Here is a 17801-nt window from a genome sequence, read left to right as displayed (position 1 = left end):
GGTATCCTCCTCTGAATAATTCATTTATATCGACTTGGCACATGCTCACGCATGCATATGACTGAACAAAAAGTCAATTAAGCCTCGATGATTTATATTGCTTCAGAGTTCTTGTATCACTTTTATGCCTCCGTTAATTTATTTTGCCGCAAGCATGATTATGACAGTTACTGCTCTCTTGATTTGTCGCTCCCTAGTCTATTGCTAGCCTTCACTTGTACTGAGCGGGAACGCTGCTCGTACTTCCAAACACATGAAAACCAAGTTATTCCAGAGTGTCCACCATAAATACCTATGCATGGCATTTCAAACCATTCCAAGTAAATTCTCATGCGCTACCTTTAAACCCTTCAAAATGCTTCTCAATTTGTGTTTATGTTTCATAGCTCATGAGGAAGTATGTGGTGTTTAACTTTCAACCTTGTCATTTACTTTTGACGGACTCTCATATGGACTAGTGGCACATCCGCTTATCCAATAATTTTGCAAAAAGAGCTGACAATGGGATTTAGGTCCGAATTAATTAACTTAAATAGACACTCCTCCATGGTTTGTGATTGTTGGACGGCACCCGAAGGACTCGGTTAGCCATGGCTTGTGTAAGCAAAGGTTGGGGGGAGTGTCATCATCATAATAAAACCAAAATAAAAAGGCACTCCTTCATGGTATGAGATTGTTGGCAGGCACCCGAGGATTCGGTTAGCCATGGTTTGTGAAAGAAAGGTTGGAAGGAGTGCCAAATAAATATGCAATAATTCATGGGAGCCGCTCTTGAAAGTCCGGTTGGCGAGGTAGTTAGTGTACCCATTACCATTCGTTGACAACAACAAACACCTCTCAAAATAATTTTACTCCTGTCTTTATAAAAATGAAAAGCTCTAGCGCATGTTAATCCCGCTTCCCTCTGCGAAGGGTCAATCTTTTACTTTTATGTTGTGTCTCCATTATTTCTTTGAGCACTATCTTGAGAGCACAACTGTCATTCTTAGTACAATATGCTTGTCTCAAAATATGATTGATTGTGGTATAACTTTGATGCATTTATCTTTTGACAATCACTACTTCTAGTCTTTCTATGAACTCCAGAGGTGCCCGGGCATTTATGTTTTGCCAACCAAATACAGGCAAGCGAGATACCACTTTATCATGCTCTCTTATGAACATTACAATTCTGCTTATATACATGATTCATGATGCTTCTTATTAATTGTTGGTACCTCTCCATGATTGACATAGCTGTTAGATGATCTTATTTGCATATATCTCATTATGAACTGCTCGAGTATTAGCCATAGCATGAGAATATATACATCATATGAGCAAATGTGTTCGTGAAAGTTCTTTTATCGCTCAGTTGTTAACTGAATTGCTTGAGGACAAGCAGTAAGCTAAGCTTGGGGGGAGTTGATACGTCCAAAACGTATCTACTTTCCCGAACACTTTTGCTATTGTTTTGCCTCTAATTTGTGTATTTTGGATACAACTAACACGGACTAACGCTGTTTTCAGCAGAACTGCTCTGGTGTCTCGTTTTTGTGCAGAAATCCAACTTTCGGGAAAATCCTCGGAATTTATGCAGAAGGCCCTATTTTCCCAGAATAATGACGGAGCCAGAAGGACAATTGAAGTGGAGGCCCGAGGGCCCCACACCATAGGGCGGCGCGGCCCAGGGGGGGCCCGCGCGGCCTGTGGTGTGGCCCCTCGGCCGGCCTCGACGCCCTCCTTCGGACTATTTATCGGCCTCGACCTAAAAACGCCGGGGAGAAGTCGAAGTCGCGTAAACCCTCCGTAACGCCGCCACATCGCGAAACTCCGTCGCGGGAGCCGAGAAGTCTCCGTTCTGGCACTCCGCCGGGACGGGGAATTGGAGGAGATCATCGCCGCCATCACCGCCAACGCCTCTACATCAACCAGCCATGTTTCCCCCATCCATGTGTGAGTAATTCCCCCGCTGTAGGCCGAAGGGGATGGTAGGGATTGGATGAGATTGGTCATGTAATAGCATAAGATTGTTAGGGCATAGTGCCTAGTGTCCGTAGTTGGTACTTTGATGATATTGTTGCAACTTGTTATGCTTAATGCTTGTCACTAGGGCCCGAGTGCCATGATCTCAGATCTGAACATGTTATTGTTTCATCAAGATAATCATTGTTTATGGTCTTACCTATAAGTTGTATACACATGTCGCTGTCCGGAACCGATGGCCCCGAAGTGACAGAAATCGGGACAACCGGAGGGAATGGTAGCGATGTGAGGATCACATGTGTTCACGGAGTGTTAATGCTTTGCTCCGGTACTCTATTAAAAGGAGTACCTTAATATCCAGTAGTTTCCCTTGAGGCCCGGCTGCCACCGGCTGGTAGGACAAAAGATGTTGTGCAAGTTTCTCATTGCGAGCACGCACGACTATATATGGAACACATGCCTATTGATTGCTTTGTACTTGGACACCGTTTTATTATTATCTGCAAATGCCCTGCTATGATTGTTACATGAGTTTCTCTCATCCATGCAACGCCCGTCATCTGTCCCCGTGCCTACAGTATTTTAATCCTGCTGTTTACTAAAATCACTACTGCTGTCTCTCGTTACTCTTGTTATTTCACTATCGTTGCTATAAACCTGTTACTACTGATAAACCCTTGCGAGCAAGTCTGTTTCCAGGTGCAACTGAATTGACAACTCCGTTGTTAAGGCTTCCAAGTGTTCTTTGTCTCCCCTTGTGTCGAATCAATAAATTGGGTTTTACTTCCCTCGAAGACTGTTGCGATCCCCTATACTTGTGGGTCATCAGTTCACATCAGCATTCTGGAAGCAACTTCACGAAGCTTTAGGATCCAAGTTGGATTATAGTACCGCTTATCATCCCCAGACCGGTGGACAAACCGAGAGAACCAACCAGATCTTAGAAGATATGCTTAGGGCTTGTGCCCTAGACTTCGGAGGATCATGGGAGGAGCATCTACCTTTAGCAGAGTTCTCCTACAATAATAGTTATCAAAGCAGTATCAAAATGGCACCATTTGAAGCTCTGTATGGAAGGAAGTGCAGATCACCGATATGTTGGTATGAAGCCGGAGCAAGCAAGGAGTTCAACCCTGATTATGTCAAGGAAAAACAACAAATCATTGACATTATCAGAGACAGGCTCAAGATAGCCCAAAGTCGGCAAAAGAGTTATGCCGATCAGAAGAGAAGGACATGGGAGCCACGAGTTGGAGACATGGTTTATCTTAAGGTAAGCCCGATGAAAGGACTCCAGAGGTTTGGAGTAAAAGGAAAACTCAGTCCTAGATATATAGGACCTTTCAAGATACTGAGTCAGAATCGAGGCTTAGCCTTTGAATTGGATCTACCGGGAAGGTTAGCTCAAGTTCACAATGTATTCCATGTGTCACAACTTCGGAAATGTTTGAAGACCCCAGATGAACCAATATCACATGATGAGCTCGAGTTACAACCAGACTTGACATACATCGAGAAGCCAGCCAAGATTCTCGAGGAGAGCTGGAAACAACTCAGAAATAAGGCGATCAAGTATTGCAAGATACAATGGAAGCACCACCCCGAGAGGAAAGCCACCTGGGAAAAAGAGGAAGACCTGAGGAAAACATACCCCGAGCTGTTCAGGTATTACAACCACAACTTCGGGACGAAGTTTTCTTTAAGGGGGAAAGGCTGTAATGTCCCAGGTTTAGAGACAATCGAGGGGTAGATTTTAGAAAGGGATGTGCATTGCATAGTAAATTCTGGGGAAATTTCGCGCTTTTAAACAAAAGCGCATCGAAGGGCACAAGTTTCTCTCTCGACACCTTACAGGGTTAGGGTTTCGAGAGTGCGACAAACTTGCATCTCACTTTATTAGTTTAGGGTTTTAAGAAGAGAGGGGAGAGTTGCATGATTGAATTCTTGATAAGTGACATGGTTGAATTTAAACCAATGTTGAATTTGAATTTCAAATTCAAACATTAAAGAATTACCCTAAATAATTCAATTGTGAGGAAATTCATCAAGTAATTAATCAATAATAAACAATATAGACAATTATAATAAAGTAAAGCTCATTAGAGAAAACTTTGAGCTTTATTGATCATCACACAAATTACATTGTCATTACAAAATTCATAAGTGAAATAAATGATTAATACAACACATTACATAAATGGGCAGAATAGAAGAAAGAAAATAAAGAAAAAATTACAAGTGAATGATCTATCCTAGACTACACTAGATGATCATCATGGAGATCTTGCCAAGAGGATCTTGATCTTCATCCAGAGCATCACATTGTCCCCTGTAATCACACAAACAAAGACAAAGACAAGTGTTATGCCAAGTGGCATTGCCACTTGGCAGGTTAGCAAGAAAATGTGAAGTTGAGAGGATATTATCAAGATCAGTGAGCTGATCCACCAAATGGACCAAGTTCCAACCAGGAACTACACAAGCAACTCACAAGGCCGTGTGCATGCCCACCAAACACATACACGGCCGGGAGAGTCACCAAAATGACCAGGCCAAGCTGTCGACCGAGAGAGCAGGAGGGCACCATATATAACCTTTTTGAGCCAAACCCTAGCTCATTCATCGGCGAGCTAACGGGTAAGTCATCAGAGAACAAGAACACTTAGAACAGGAAGAACACATAGCCATAACCCTCATCCAGGAACAGCTCAAGCAAGGAACTGTTTTCTGTTGAGAAGAAAACCATGGAGTAGATCAAGCAGCAAGCTTACAGGAGGAGCAGGGCAAGTAAATCCACCACAAGAACAACACAGAAGCAATCCTCTACACCAACACTCATTTTCTAGGAGCCGGAGTGAGGTATACACAAAAGAACTCGAGCAAACACATGCTTTGCTCATCAATAAGCATACACATGCATCACAGAATCAAATAAGGGTAGGAAACCACTGGATATATCATCACTTGGTTGCAAAACCATTTGGTGCCAGTGAATAAAGCAAAGGCTAGAAGGAAAATAACCAAGGGAACATTGGTTGTGTCAACACAGTGACACAACCAGAGAAATCCATCATGGATTGGATCCTAAATAGCCATTCCAACTCATCTAGCACTACATGGTTTGCTAACCATCAGACAGATAGGCACTTGTGCCTATTCTAATTTGTCAACAAGAAATAGCACTGAAACCCAACGAGGGATTGCCAATTGTATCCACCAAGTCACAACAAGCCACGAGAGGGGGAGCTACCCATGACAAGATCAAAGAGCTGCCGGGGCCACCTCAACCCACAACCAAAACTTTAAGCCAACACATCATCACCAGTAGGGTTCAGTAGAGGGCTAGGGTACCAACCAAAGGTTGTCATCCAACTAGCCCTAGATAATTAATTAACATGATCATCACTGCAAGGCAGTTCACATCATTTATCCAATTCATAAAGCAAGCTAATACAGATAAATGAACTACACAAGTAATCAAAGCACCGAACCTTGCGAGATGATCTAAAGGATCATTGCAAGCATCAATCGATGCTTGGGCTAGCACCATCACACATCAGGCCAAGCTTGTGTGATGCACACACATCACACAGAGGGCAACGGTAAGGCACAGTAACAAGCATGTGATGATCATCTGATCATCAGGGCCTGCTAAAGCATGCCAAGACAAGCTAGAATCACTCACTGGTATTCCACATTAATTCTATACTTTAAACAGCCACAGATAAGCAACAATTGAATCACAGACTAAATCATAAATCATTTTATAATTGTATCCAGAAGCATTCCATCAAGGGATGGAGCTGCCAAGTCAGTAACAATGCTCAATTGAGCATAATCATGTAATTATAGCACACAGAAGAGCACACTGGGGTACTGGCACTTGTAAATTTACAAGAATTCCACATAGCAACAAGCCAGAACATCATAAATGTATACACTTGAGTAATTGGTGAAGATAGCATCAAGAACAGAGACACTGGCACTTGCATACTACAAGGATCATGCATAATGATCAAGCCAGGGACAAAATTATGCACACACAGAATATCCTAGTAGCAATAATGATCACAGGAGCCAGCCAGCAGGTCATGAGCATCACTGGATGTGCATGAACAACCACAGAAATGCCAAAGTAGGAATCTAGCAGGCAACAGGAGTGCATAGAGCAAAGTAGAAGAGCAGCAAGCAACAGCACAGAAGCTGAGCACGGCCAGCACCTCCACAAGGAGGGAAGCCATGGCCAGGGATACTGGAGGAGGAGGAAGAAAGGCCCAGGAGAAAGAGGGCGGCGGAGCACTTACTTGGAACAGAGCAGGTTGGTGTAGCCATGGCGGCTATGGCGGCACGCGCCGGAGCACGGCGGCGCCAGGCCAAGCCGGGCCATGGCGGTGCCACGGCAGTTCGCGCACATGGTGGCGAAGCCAAGGCGGCGCCGTGACGCCAGGGACGTCGGCGGCGACGAATCGCCGCGGAACTCCTCGACCTTGCGAGCGGTCGTGTTGAGGACGAGAAGTGGAGGCGGAGAGGACCAGATCGACGCTGTAGATCTGGTGCGCCGTCACCAGGCGGTCCAGATCCGCCGCATCTCATCGCCGGAGATGGCCGGAGACGGCCGGAGAATCTCGGCGAAGGCAGCGGCGACCACGGCATCGCGAGAGCGAGGAGAGGAGTTAGGGTTTCTGCGCGAGGAGAGAGGAGAGGCCGAATGGGCCGACCGAGCCCAAAGGGTGGCTCGGGTTCGACCTAACCCGTTGGGCCACCTGACAGGTGGGGCCCAAGGGTATTTCAGTCTTTTCACAAATCAACAAATACATGAAACTTGAAAATTCAATAGAAAATTGATAAAAGCTCTTAAAAATAAATTAAAAATATGAAAAAGGATCAGCATAAAATTCTCTATTTAAATAAAATATCTATGAGAATTTTTGAAGACATTTAAGAGTAAGTCCTATTTTGATGATTTAAATAATCATTTAAATCACACACCTAATTATCTATAAATGAAATTAAGTCCATTAATGTATTTGGACTTTAAAAACACCTTGACAACATTTCAAGGTTGTATTTTACTTTAAATCACGTATCCCCACGTTATTCTTAGTATTAACCTCTTACATACAATAATAACGACATCGGAAGGGGGGAACAAACCCTAAAACTGGAATCATGCATAATTGCTTCTTTAACCATTGCCCTTATCGGACAATGATGCTATTTTTCAGAGGCAGAGGACAAGGGTCAGTCCACACCTTCTAACTGCAGTGTTCAGGCAAGTTCATCACTTGCTCATGTCATTTGAGTATTTTTATCAAATTACTTGCAAAGTATTATGGTTATCACAATTGCACAAAAATCAAAACCACTACTTTCATAACTATGAATATGACTAAGTGGTGGGCAATGGAACCATGGATTGTGTTGATATGGTGGAGGTTCCATTGCACGGGTTTATATCCATCTAGGATTAAACAACAAATGTCGCCAGTGATTCTTGTGCCGTAATACCCGTGTTAACCATAAGATCCGGAGTGGGACGGAGTAGTCAAAAGTGTTTCCACCTCTCGTTCATCAACGGATGCGCTTTACCGTAGTACACTTGTGATCCAAGGGAGCAAGCTGGTGAGGCTGGGGAGTCCTAAGTCCCCACGGCATAGTCCATAGTACACTTGTCGCCCGAAGGAGCAAGATGGTGAGGCTGGGGAGTCCTAAGTCCCCACGGTATTGCGGTCTAGGATGGGTTGCAGCTACCGGCGTAGGAGTGTATGGTAGAGCCCAAGACTTGTTGTCGTGGTCGGGGTCCACCTTGAAATCTACAGGAATAATGGGACCGACGTGGACCCAGGGTCGGGGCATGCAACAAAGGGTGGGTGTTCGAGGTAGCGGAGGAACATAAATGGCTAGACCTTATACCGGGCCTCACATCAAAGGAAGTGTGGACGGGAAAGCTGCCCGGTTGGCACCAAGGTTAAGATCTCTTATGGGTAAAGCAACACACCTCTGCAGAGTGTAAAGAACTGTGACCTGTCACTCCCTGTTCCGGGATTGAGGAACTGCGAACGCGGCCGGAAAGGAGCTCCATGAAGTTCTAGTAAACCGGTGAAGGCTGACGGACATAGCTCTTTGAAATAAAAGCAATCTCTTGAAGAAATGTTTATCAAAACTTGCATTGGTATTAGACTTTCTGGTCTAATATCGTAGCTAGTGCATTAAACACCTCTTATCTATAATGAACTTGTTGAGTACGCTCGTACTCATACCACTCTTAAATCCCATGCTTAGATTGTCTGAACCGTCTGGAGGAGGACTACGACGACAATGAAGGAGCCGAGATTATCGGCTATGATGAACCTGACCTCTCAGGAGGAGTTGAAGGCGTAGACTATCTCATAGTCTACGGATCCGGGGAGGCTTCTGGAGGAGAACAAGCCTAGAGATATCTGATGAGTAGTTGAAGCCGAGCAGCACAAACTCTTAATATATAGCTGCTCGAGGAAATAAATGTTTAGCTTAATGAGACACTTATATTGTAAGTTAAGTTGGGTTCGCCTCGAACCCAGGAGTATTCCTCTTAGGACCCAAGAGGAGCTCCGAGACGACATGTGTATATTAATTGTAATAATATGTGAATGAGTTATGGACCTTGCTATGTTCTGTTGTACTACTCTGAGGGATGTAATATTTGCGGAATGGTACTTCGTGAATGTTATATCAACGACTGGCATACTACAACATGCAGTGGTATGCAGGGTCACCACACTTCTCGTGGCGGGTGACCCCCGCTTCACTGTAACATCATAGGTTTTAGGATAGATTCGGGTAGAAAGGGGTTGTGCATTTTACGCAAAACGGGGTGAAATTTACCTAAATGCATAAAATCTAGGTGGATCGATGTTTCTCTCTCACTGCGAGTCAGGGTTTAGTCGTGGCGAGGGTGCGATAGATTTCGACATGACCTCTTTGTTATTAGGGTTTTGAGGGGAAAATTTTTCGAAATAAGATTCAAATTTGACTTCTAATCCTAATTCAAAGCATCACTATACCAATGTGATATTTATTCAAATTGGAATTCAAATAAACATACATATTCAAATAGGAATAGGAAATGAGAATATAAGATAAGCATCTATATGAATTCAAATAAGAATAGAAGAAATTTGAATTCCAACTAAAACTATCAATAAGAATTTACAATTAAAAGTAATAGGGAAAACAATGAACATTATTGGTATCAAAACAAATATACATTGTCTTTACAATATCCTTTGTTACAATACAAATTGAATTAATAAACAACTAAGAAAATTACAATGTTATCCAACTCCAGAACTAAACTAAACCTAACTAGGATCATGTTGATCTTTATTTTCCATGGCTAAATCCTCCAAATCTAGAGCACCTGCAAGAGAAAAATAAAGGCAGCAAACAAAACAAGTGGCAATGCCACTTGGAGGTTAAGGAAAATTACCCAAAGAGGATAATACCAGACCTGCCGAGCACAACCACATGACTCAGCCCCTCACTTCCAAGATGCACACACACAGAGCAGCTCAACGCACTAACACAACAATCGACCCAACAAGGCAACAACCTTGCTATAAAATCAAAACAACAAGGCAACAACCTTGCTATAAAACCAAAGTTACATCATTCAGTGCAATCCATTGACAGCACCAGGTGACAATCACCAACAACACTTTCAGTTCATCCATAGAACCTCACAGTTCATCTAGTTCATACCAAAACAACCACAGACCAATATCATGGTGAAATGGAGCAAAATCAAGAAGATCAGGACCTAGGAGGAATAGGGCAGGCCAAACCAGAAGATCAACAACAAACACATACATAATCTAGAGCTGAAACAAGGTGTAACCCACGCACAAAAGCCACATGGACAAAGTCAAGTTGGGTCAATACAAGCCCAACAAAACAAAGTCAATTCAGGCAGATTGATGCACGCATAGTAAAAAAAAAGAACCACATAATGGAGAAGACTTTGGGCATACTCCCTCCTCACTCCGTTCACGAATAAGTGTATTTTTTTTAAAAAAAAAAAGTTAAATATTTTTAAATATAACTAAAATTTTACAAAAATAGCAACATATTGATATTAAATTACTATAGTATTGAACTACATGTTAAAATGAATCTAGCGATACTAATTTAGTGACATAAATGTATACTAATTTAGTGACATAAATGCTGCAACTTTTTCTATATAATTTGATTTAATACATTTCAAAATAATTTGATTTAGAGGACGAAGGGAGCAGCCAACGCCAGCCAGACAAACAGGAAAACTACCCAAATAGATGCAGCCTATACGGAGCAGCCTATCCAGACCATGAATAGGCAGAGTTGTCCTTCCAATTTCAGAATAAGCCGTTGCAGAAGCTTCCAAACACTTGGCTCTCTGAATTGTTTCTTTCCCAGGAGAGAGCAAAGCAGCTTGCCTTTTTCCAAGGAAAGCTTCTACTAGTACATGGTCCATCCACTTTCCAGCCACTTCGTATTCTCATCGGGGATCAGCACATTATGATTAAGCTGAACATTATGTTTCTGGACTCGTTTAATTATTGTTTCCTTACAACTTTACATGGTCGCTATGGAAGCTTTGAGACATGCAAGCCGGAGGAGAATGCGGCGCTCGCAGACGCGCATGCGCATCGATGCGAAATACACCTCTATATACACTATACATCGCTCTGTACATAGCTCGGTAATCAGATCTCCAGGAAGCAGGCGGCCTGCACGTGCCCGGAGAACTCCGGCGGCGCCGGCGCGCGCGCCCAGGACGCGGGCTTGCCGGCCACGTCGCACAGCATGTACACGGTCTGTTCCCCTCCGTGGCAGCCGGAGCCGATGACCACGACGCGGCCGTCGGGAATGGCGGAGACGGTGGACGCGGTGCGGGCGTCCTCCGGCACGGACGCCACCGTGCGCCATGCTGCAAACGCTCCGCCGTCGCGCGCCACCAGGTTCCCGTCGCGGATCATGTACACGCGCTCGGCTCCCGGCGCCACGCAGCACGTCCTCGGGCACGCGCCGTCCTCGAGCAGAGCCTCCCCGACAGGGGACCAGGCCCCCGTCGCCGGGTCGAACGCCTCGGCGGAGCCAGCGAAACGACCCTGCTCCGGCGTCGGGTACCCGCCGATGACCAGGAACTTGCCGCCGATGCAGAGCCCGCGCGGCTCGTCGCGCTCCTCCCCCATGTCCGGGAGCGCGGTCCACGCGTCGGAGTCCGGGTCGTACGCCAGCGCCGAGCGCAGCGCGTTCTTCTCCTCGTCGTGCCCGCCGGCCACGTACACGGTCCCGCCGACGGCCGCGGTGGCGAAGAACGACCGGCGCGGGCCGGGCATGGGCGCGCCGCGCCGCCACGCGCCAGTCAAGAAGTCGTACACGTACACCGAGTCCGTCGGCGCCCACGACTCCGGGTCCCACCCGCCGACGACCACCAGCCGCTTCCTCCCCTGCCCGCCGTCCACGGCGGCGACCTGGCAGAACAGAGGAAGGCTGCCGGTCGGGCCGGGCAGCACCGGGAGCGAGGCCCACCGCCCTTCCACCGGGTCGAGCAGCACCATCCTGTAGTTGTTCGCCGGGCCGCCGTTGACAGCCGACGACGCGGACGAGTGCTTCTGCGCCGGTCCCGTCTCGACGACATGCTCGGGCTGCGCCTGGACCATGGCGATCACGGGGCGCGCCAGCCCCTCCGCGCGGCGCAGGCGGCTGTAGTCCGGCGACTCGACCTCCTCCTTCCACTGCCGCGAGATGCGCCGCACCGTCGGCAGCTGGTCGAAGCCCACCCGGATGAGGCACTCCCTCGCCACCTCCTCCGGCAACCCGGGGATCAGGTCGCCCATTGACGTTGCCGCGAAGCAGCTGCTCATTGCTGAAGAAACAATATCTGACTTGGATCGACAGTGGAGTGTGATCTGAGCAAGAAACGAGTGAGAGCTTGCTTGGTTTGTGTGAGAGCTCAGTGTTGTGTACTTGCTCTGTGCGGAGAGTGGCGCGCCATATTTATACGGGGTGTCGGAGGTTGAGGAAACAGGGGAAACGATCGATTTGTGATCTTTTTTCTTCGGCGAGTGTTATTGTCCAGTTGATTTGGTGCTTATCGTTGCCTACTTGCGCGAGTGGATTCTTCCAGATTTTTTAGCGGTATCGAGATTTTGATAGGGACAAGAGTGTCCTGGTATAGAAGCGATGGGCATGTGGTATGGCGGCGGCAGAAGCGAAGGGATAAGATGGATTTCCTGGATGTAGTTTATCTATCACTTGCTATCCTAGCCAGTAGCCAGTAGATCTTTGTACCTCTCACTTAGGGGTTCTATGATTCAAAGGATAGAAAAACTATAAAACATAAATATGTAGAATTTAGGATATTATGGCTACTTGAATCCTATAAAAAGATGAAGTGTGTTTGATTGTAGCAAATAAATTTTTCATGAAGTATCTCATGTTTTTTCCAATATAATTTACTCTAGTACAAAAATTCTATAGAATATGTTTCTATCAATCAAACAACTTATGTAGAGAATTTTGTATAGGAATAAAATCCAACACAAATCTTATACAAACCCTATGAATCAAAGGAACCCTTAAGTTATTTTTCCTTTGCAATTTTAGACCTACGTGCCAGTTTTCTAAAGTATACCACGGTGCAACTGTTTTCTTTCGACGAAAAAAATATACTAATATCGCAAAGATACCAATTACATCTAACCTCTGCAAGAAAATATTGTCATAATGGCAATACAGATGCACACAGCTAAAAAAATAATTATAGAAAATAAAGTCCCGCTACAGTGATCTATTTCTTGTAGCAGCGGGTCAAACACCACCAAGGCATCACAGAAAATCTATCTTCTCCCAAAGCAACGTCTCCAAGAATAAAACAGTACATCGCCTGGATCATACATCGTAGATTTTCACCCAACAGAACATATGTGCTTACAAAATAATGGCTGAATGCCATCGGTAGGCACAACCAATTAATGTCATCGCTAGGCATAACCAATTAAGGTCAGACATTGGGTTTTCACCCTAAAAGTTTAGACTGAATTTATCATGTGCCGCCCCACTTGTCGATGCCGCTGCTCCAAGTCACGAATCGCCACCACCAGGACTTGAACAACCATTATCAGTCCTCAGATCTCGGCTTCCATGACATTTTCCATGACTGCACATGTCCCACGCTGGAAACAAACTACATAGCTTCACATCGCCCTCTCTGAAACCAAACGGTCAGAAAATGATTACGCATAACCGAATACCATCTGATCTGGCAATCTCAGGCATGTCATCCATTGGAGTTTGGCGACAGAGCCTTCCGAAACTCAACACACCAGATCAATGAAGGCCGGCAACAAGAAGTTTTTCGTCCTGGCATGATAGAGATCCTAGAACCACCTTCTTTAATCTAGCCAAGCCAGCTGCCCCCACACCACCAGCCAGTTCCCAGTAGGGCAAGTCGACACAACGGCCGTGGCCACAACCATGGATCGATATGGCTGAATCCCGACAATGACATGAGGCCGGAGGACTGTGCCAAGACCACCAAGACCAATGAAGGCGGCATCACCACAGTGTCAGTCCGTGTCGCAGCATGGCGCCTATAACCGTGGTACCAAACCCGTTAAGGCCCAAGATCTTGGACGGGTCTAGATCTAGCCGCGGTAGTCATGGGGGCACCACGGATCGTCGCTGAAAGGCCGCATCACCGCGTCTCCGCCAATGGTCGATGTCGTCACCCAACGTCGCAAGCCGAGGGAGGTGGCCGTCCACGGAAAAAGTAAGATAAAGGGAAACATCCATGCCGCATCCCATGCTGCTTGCACACCCCTAACGATCGGCATGTGGTATGGCAGCGGCATGAGAGAAAGGATAAAATGGATCTCCTCGAGGTTTGTCACTTGTTATATCAACCAATCACTATAACCGTTTTGTAAAAGTGTGTGTAATAGTGGAACGCTGCTTGATTACTACTATGTGCTAATGGTTGCTTTATATCTTGGACGAAATATTTTCCGTTCTAGCTTTAGGGCAATAGCCATTACACAACACCAAGTCCACTCTCCGTCCCTAGCTATTTAAGCGCAATCTGTTTGACAGAGGTTGCAGCAACATAGAAATCAAATGTAGCAAAACACTAAACGGAAACAATAAATGTGTGTCAAAAAGATACACAAAATCAGAAATAGGTGCCAAATTAAATTTTCGTATCTCACTTGGGAAGGTCATATAAAGAGCATGTAAGTGTGCGCAGAGGATGGACTCACAACTAGCTGGCTCAACTTATCTCTGAGTATGAAACATTTGCGGTGATAATGGATATGTTCGAGTGTATACCTATTACCTAAGATTGAGAGGCATGAGGAAGAAAACATCTAGCCTCAGAAATCTGGCCTGTAGGTCTAAAATTCCACCCAGTGTTGTTTATAGACCCACGTCTGTTTATACAACAAGCACTCGTTCGTGTCGGTAGCGGCCAGCGGTGGCCCGATTGAAATGATGGGATCTCAGTGGCCGACGTCCATAAATTACTCCCCCAATCTCTTTTATTTGATCCGAATTTAGTATAAATTTATGCTAAGTTTAAATCAATTAAAAATGATTGGAGGGAGTAGCTGAATTTCCTCGAGGTGTATCAATTCTTGTTTGATACTTGCATACCAGATGCCTAGCTAAATTGCATCTCTCGTTAGGTCGATAACCACATGATCGTGTGTTGCTATATTAGGTCGTAATATATGGAGACACAACCAGGCGGGTGGTAAGGTTTAGGACTACCTGAAGCAGTATGATGTGTCATGCTTGCAAATATACTCTAAGCAGACACCGTAATGGTTTGGAGTAGTGTGAAACAAGTGATATCTCCTGCTGATTTGTTAAACATTGGACCAGCTTAAAATTCAAAGCTTTCACCATGCTTCCATCCCGGGAACACTGGAAGAAAACCTTGGTTCTAGCCAAAAAAAGCAAAAATAGAGTAGGATTTTACAGAAGAAACACATTCTTTGCCAATTTCGACTGGCAACTCCTTTCCTCGAAGCCACTGCCAAAAATGAGCTCTGGTGGGGGTGGATCTCACGGCCGATACGCCAGTCAACCAATGGGCAATGCCAAGATTAACCATCCTAGTAGAAATTTGGTAGACTTAATGGCTGGTGAACTCAATATTGCAGCCAATAGAAAGTCGTGAGGAGGTGGAGCCCGTGGAAAAAAATCAACATATTTTTTAATTCGTATTTTATACTTTAGAAAATTTTAAAAAATATATTTACACATAGTTAATAGATGCACTAACGTGCGTATTAGATCAACTTAATTATGCGTATTTGTGGCATATATAAAACAACAAAATATGTAGATTTTTTCTACATATATTTCAGAAAATATGCAGGCTTAAATTTAAGTGTATGGAGTTTCGCGGAACGATTCTCGCCGAAATACGCGCACTGCCAGTGTATGATTGCCTTGTCTTCACATAAAAGAAATGATCGCCTTGTCGGCTTGTCCTCTTCCGAACGGATAGATCTGCCGTCCAAGTAATCCGCAGCTCACGGTTCTTCTTTACTATCTGCAGCAGTTTCCGCCGCCTTCTACTACCTCCGTCCACAAATAAGTGTACATCTAGATTTTTTGATAAGTCAAACTTTATTACATTTGACCACTTTTTTAGGAAAAAGTAGCAGCATTTATGACACTAGATTAGTATCACTAGATCCACCTTGAAACGTAGTTTCATAATATAGTAATCTAATATCACATACGCGTATAATTTTTGATAATAAGTTGGTCAAAATTAAACAAGTTTGACTTATCCAAAAACCTAGATGTACATTTATTTGTGGACGGAGGGAATAAGTTCTACAGTATTCTATCATTCCATCGTGCCAGCCGGCAGCTGATTGTAGAAGAGGGAGCTTGCTCGGAACCCGTCAATGGGAGCACTGCACGAGCCGCCCACGGCAGCGCCCACGCGCGGGCGCGCGCGATGCGGATGTGGCTCCGCGTGGAGTTAACACACTGGATGTGACCCTGTGAGGTGTCCGTCTTGGAGTTTAGAGAAGTCATAGGTGTCGGCCGCTGCACAGTTTGCAGGTCCGACCGTTGCACCGCCGGCGTACGTCGGTCGCCGTCACGAGAGTGGCAGGCACGAGCCGCGCGTCGGAAGCTGCTCGGTGTAGGAGCTGTATATTGAATAATTGTCCAGATGCAGTCAATTTAGTCGAGTTTGCTGGGTTTCAATCAGAAACAATCTTCCGGCTTAGGGAATCTCTAGCGGCGCAAGATAAACAAACGCTGATCGTTTGCGTCGGATTGGATAGAAAAAAGTGAAAACCTCACCCAGCTGCTCAACGCAAACTAACCGGCAGATTCCTGTAGACTCGTTTGTTGTTTAAATATACGTCTGCAATATGTGGCGCTGCGACTCACCGCGGTCAGTGTATGCATCAGCGTCGTTCTCTTTTGAGCCCGACCGTATGTGTTCTTCTTCCGCGCGCTACTGACCCCTTTTCGTTGCTGATTCAATCTTTCGCGCCACGTTCATAGAGTTTCCCGCATTTCCACGCACCAATGTTAGCGCGGACGGCGTTTGGGAATCACTCAAGTTGAAGACGCCCCCGGCCTTTCCAAGAGCACTACAGGAATGGGAGAAGACGCCGACGGCCAAACTGTACGCCGACGGCTTTTTATCGGGGTCGTCGGCGTACGGCCTCGCCGGGGCAGCTCACGAACCCGACCGTCGGCGTACAAATACCGTCGGCGTAGAGGAGGCTACGCCGAGGGCAGCCGTCGGCGTCACCTTGGCCCTCGGCGTAGCACCGGCATCGCCTGCGGCCCCGACCAGCGCCGTCGTCGCCGCTCACGGCGTCGGTCGAGACGCCGACGGCCACCCTCGGCATAGGGCATGGGCACCCTATGCCGACGGCCACCCTCGGCATATAGTATTTTTTTATTTTTTATTTTTTTCCTCTCTCATATTACTTTATAATATGTTTCTATTATTTATTTACTAGTATGAATTATGTAAAAAATGGTTCTATTTTTTAAGAATTCGTAGATGGCATATGTAGGTCCCATGGGTGACGCTCTTCGCAGACGGGTCAACCGGAGCCACTAGGCCCAACATTTGCTATCGATGTACATATGGGTAGATCCGCGGGGTCCCCGCCCTACGGTTTCCCGAACCCTAACCCTAACCCTAACTGTAACCCTAACTCTAACCCTAACTCTAACCCTAACCGTAACCCTAACTCTAGCCCTAACCCTAACCCTAGGGTTTCCCAAGAAACAGATCACCGGAGCGTCGAAATTGTTGGAAAACTTGCTTCTCGCCCCTAACATACATGTACAAGTGTGATGTAAGGTTTGGCTAACCTTGGATGTACCCGGCGTTGACGATTTCCGCATAATGGGCTACCGGTTGGTAAAATCCAGGATCCGTATGTGGAAACCCCGCCATGGCTCGAACGGAGCCTATTTTATGGTAAAGTATGCCCAACCTATGGTTTCCATGTACATATGTCCTAAACAAAGCAAAATAAATAAAAAAGTCCTTTGGTAAACCCTCGCACGGAGAAAGCTATAGGGGTAGATGTGTGGGGTCCCCGCCCTAGGGTTTTCCAATTCTGAGACCACCGGAGCGTCGGAATCGCTGGAAAACTTGTGTGTGCCCACATGGCATGCACAAAAGTGATTTGAGATGGTTTTATATCCAAGGATACCCCCAAGGTGTGTCGGCTTCTCGGACAGGGGGTTCCTACACTTAGGCGGTCTGCATGTATAGGGGGGAACTCCCTCGGAGTTGAACCGGAGAGAAACTT

The 17801-nt window shown here is 45.8% G+C and overlaps 1 protein-coding gene across 1 annotated transcript; it reads right to left on the bottom strand.

Annotated features, from left to right (window-relative positions):
* Nucleotides 1-10507: 10507 nt before the first annotated feature.
* On the bottom strand, nt 10508-11979 carry LOC127313422 (F-box/kelch-repeat protein At1g80440). The gene has a single exon (XM_051343927.2). The coding sequence runs from the start codon at nt 11853-11855 to the stop codon at nt 10692-10694; it is 1164 nt and encodes a 387-aa protein (XP_051199887.1). The 5' UTR covers nt 11856-11979; the 3' UTR covers nt 10508-10691.
* Nucleotides 11980-17801: the final 5822 nt, after the last annotated feature.

The sequence above is a fragment of the Lolium perenne genome, chromosome 7 (assembly GCF_019359855.2).
Source record: "Lolium perenne isolate Kyuss_39 chromosome 7, Kyuss_2.0, whole genome shotgun sequence".
Lineage (NCBI taxonomy): Eukaryota > Viridiplantae > Streptophyta > Magnoliopsida > Poales > Poaceae > Lolium > Lolium perenne.
This window is presented reverse-complemented; position numbering and strand designations above follow the sequence as displayed.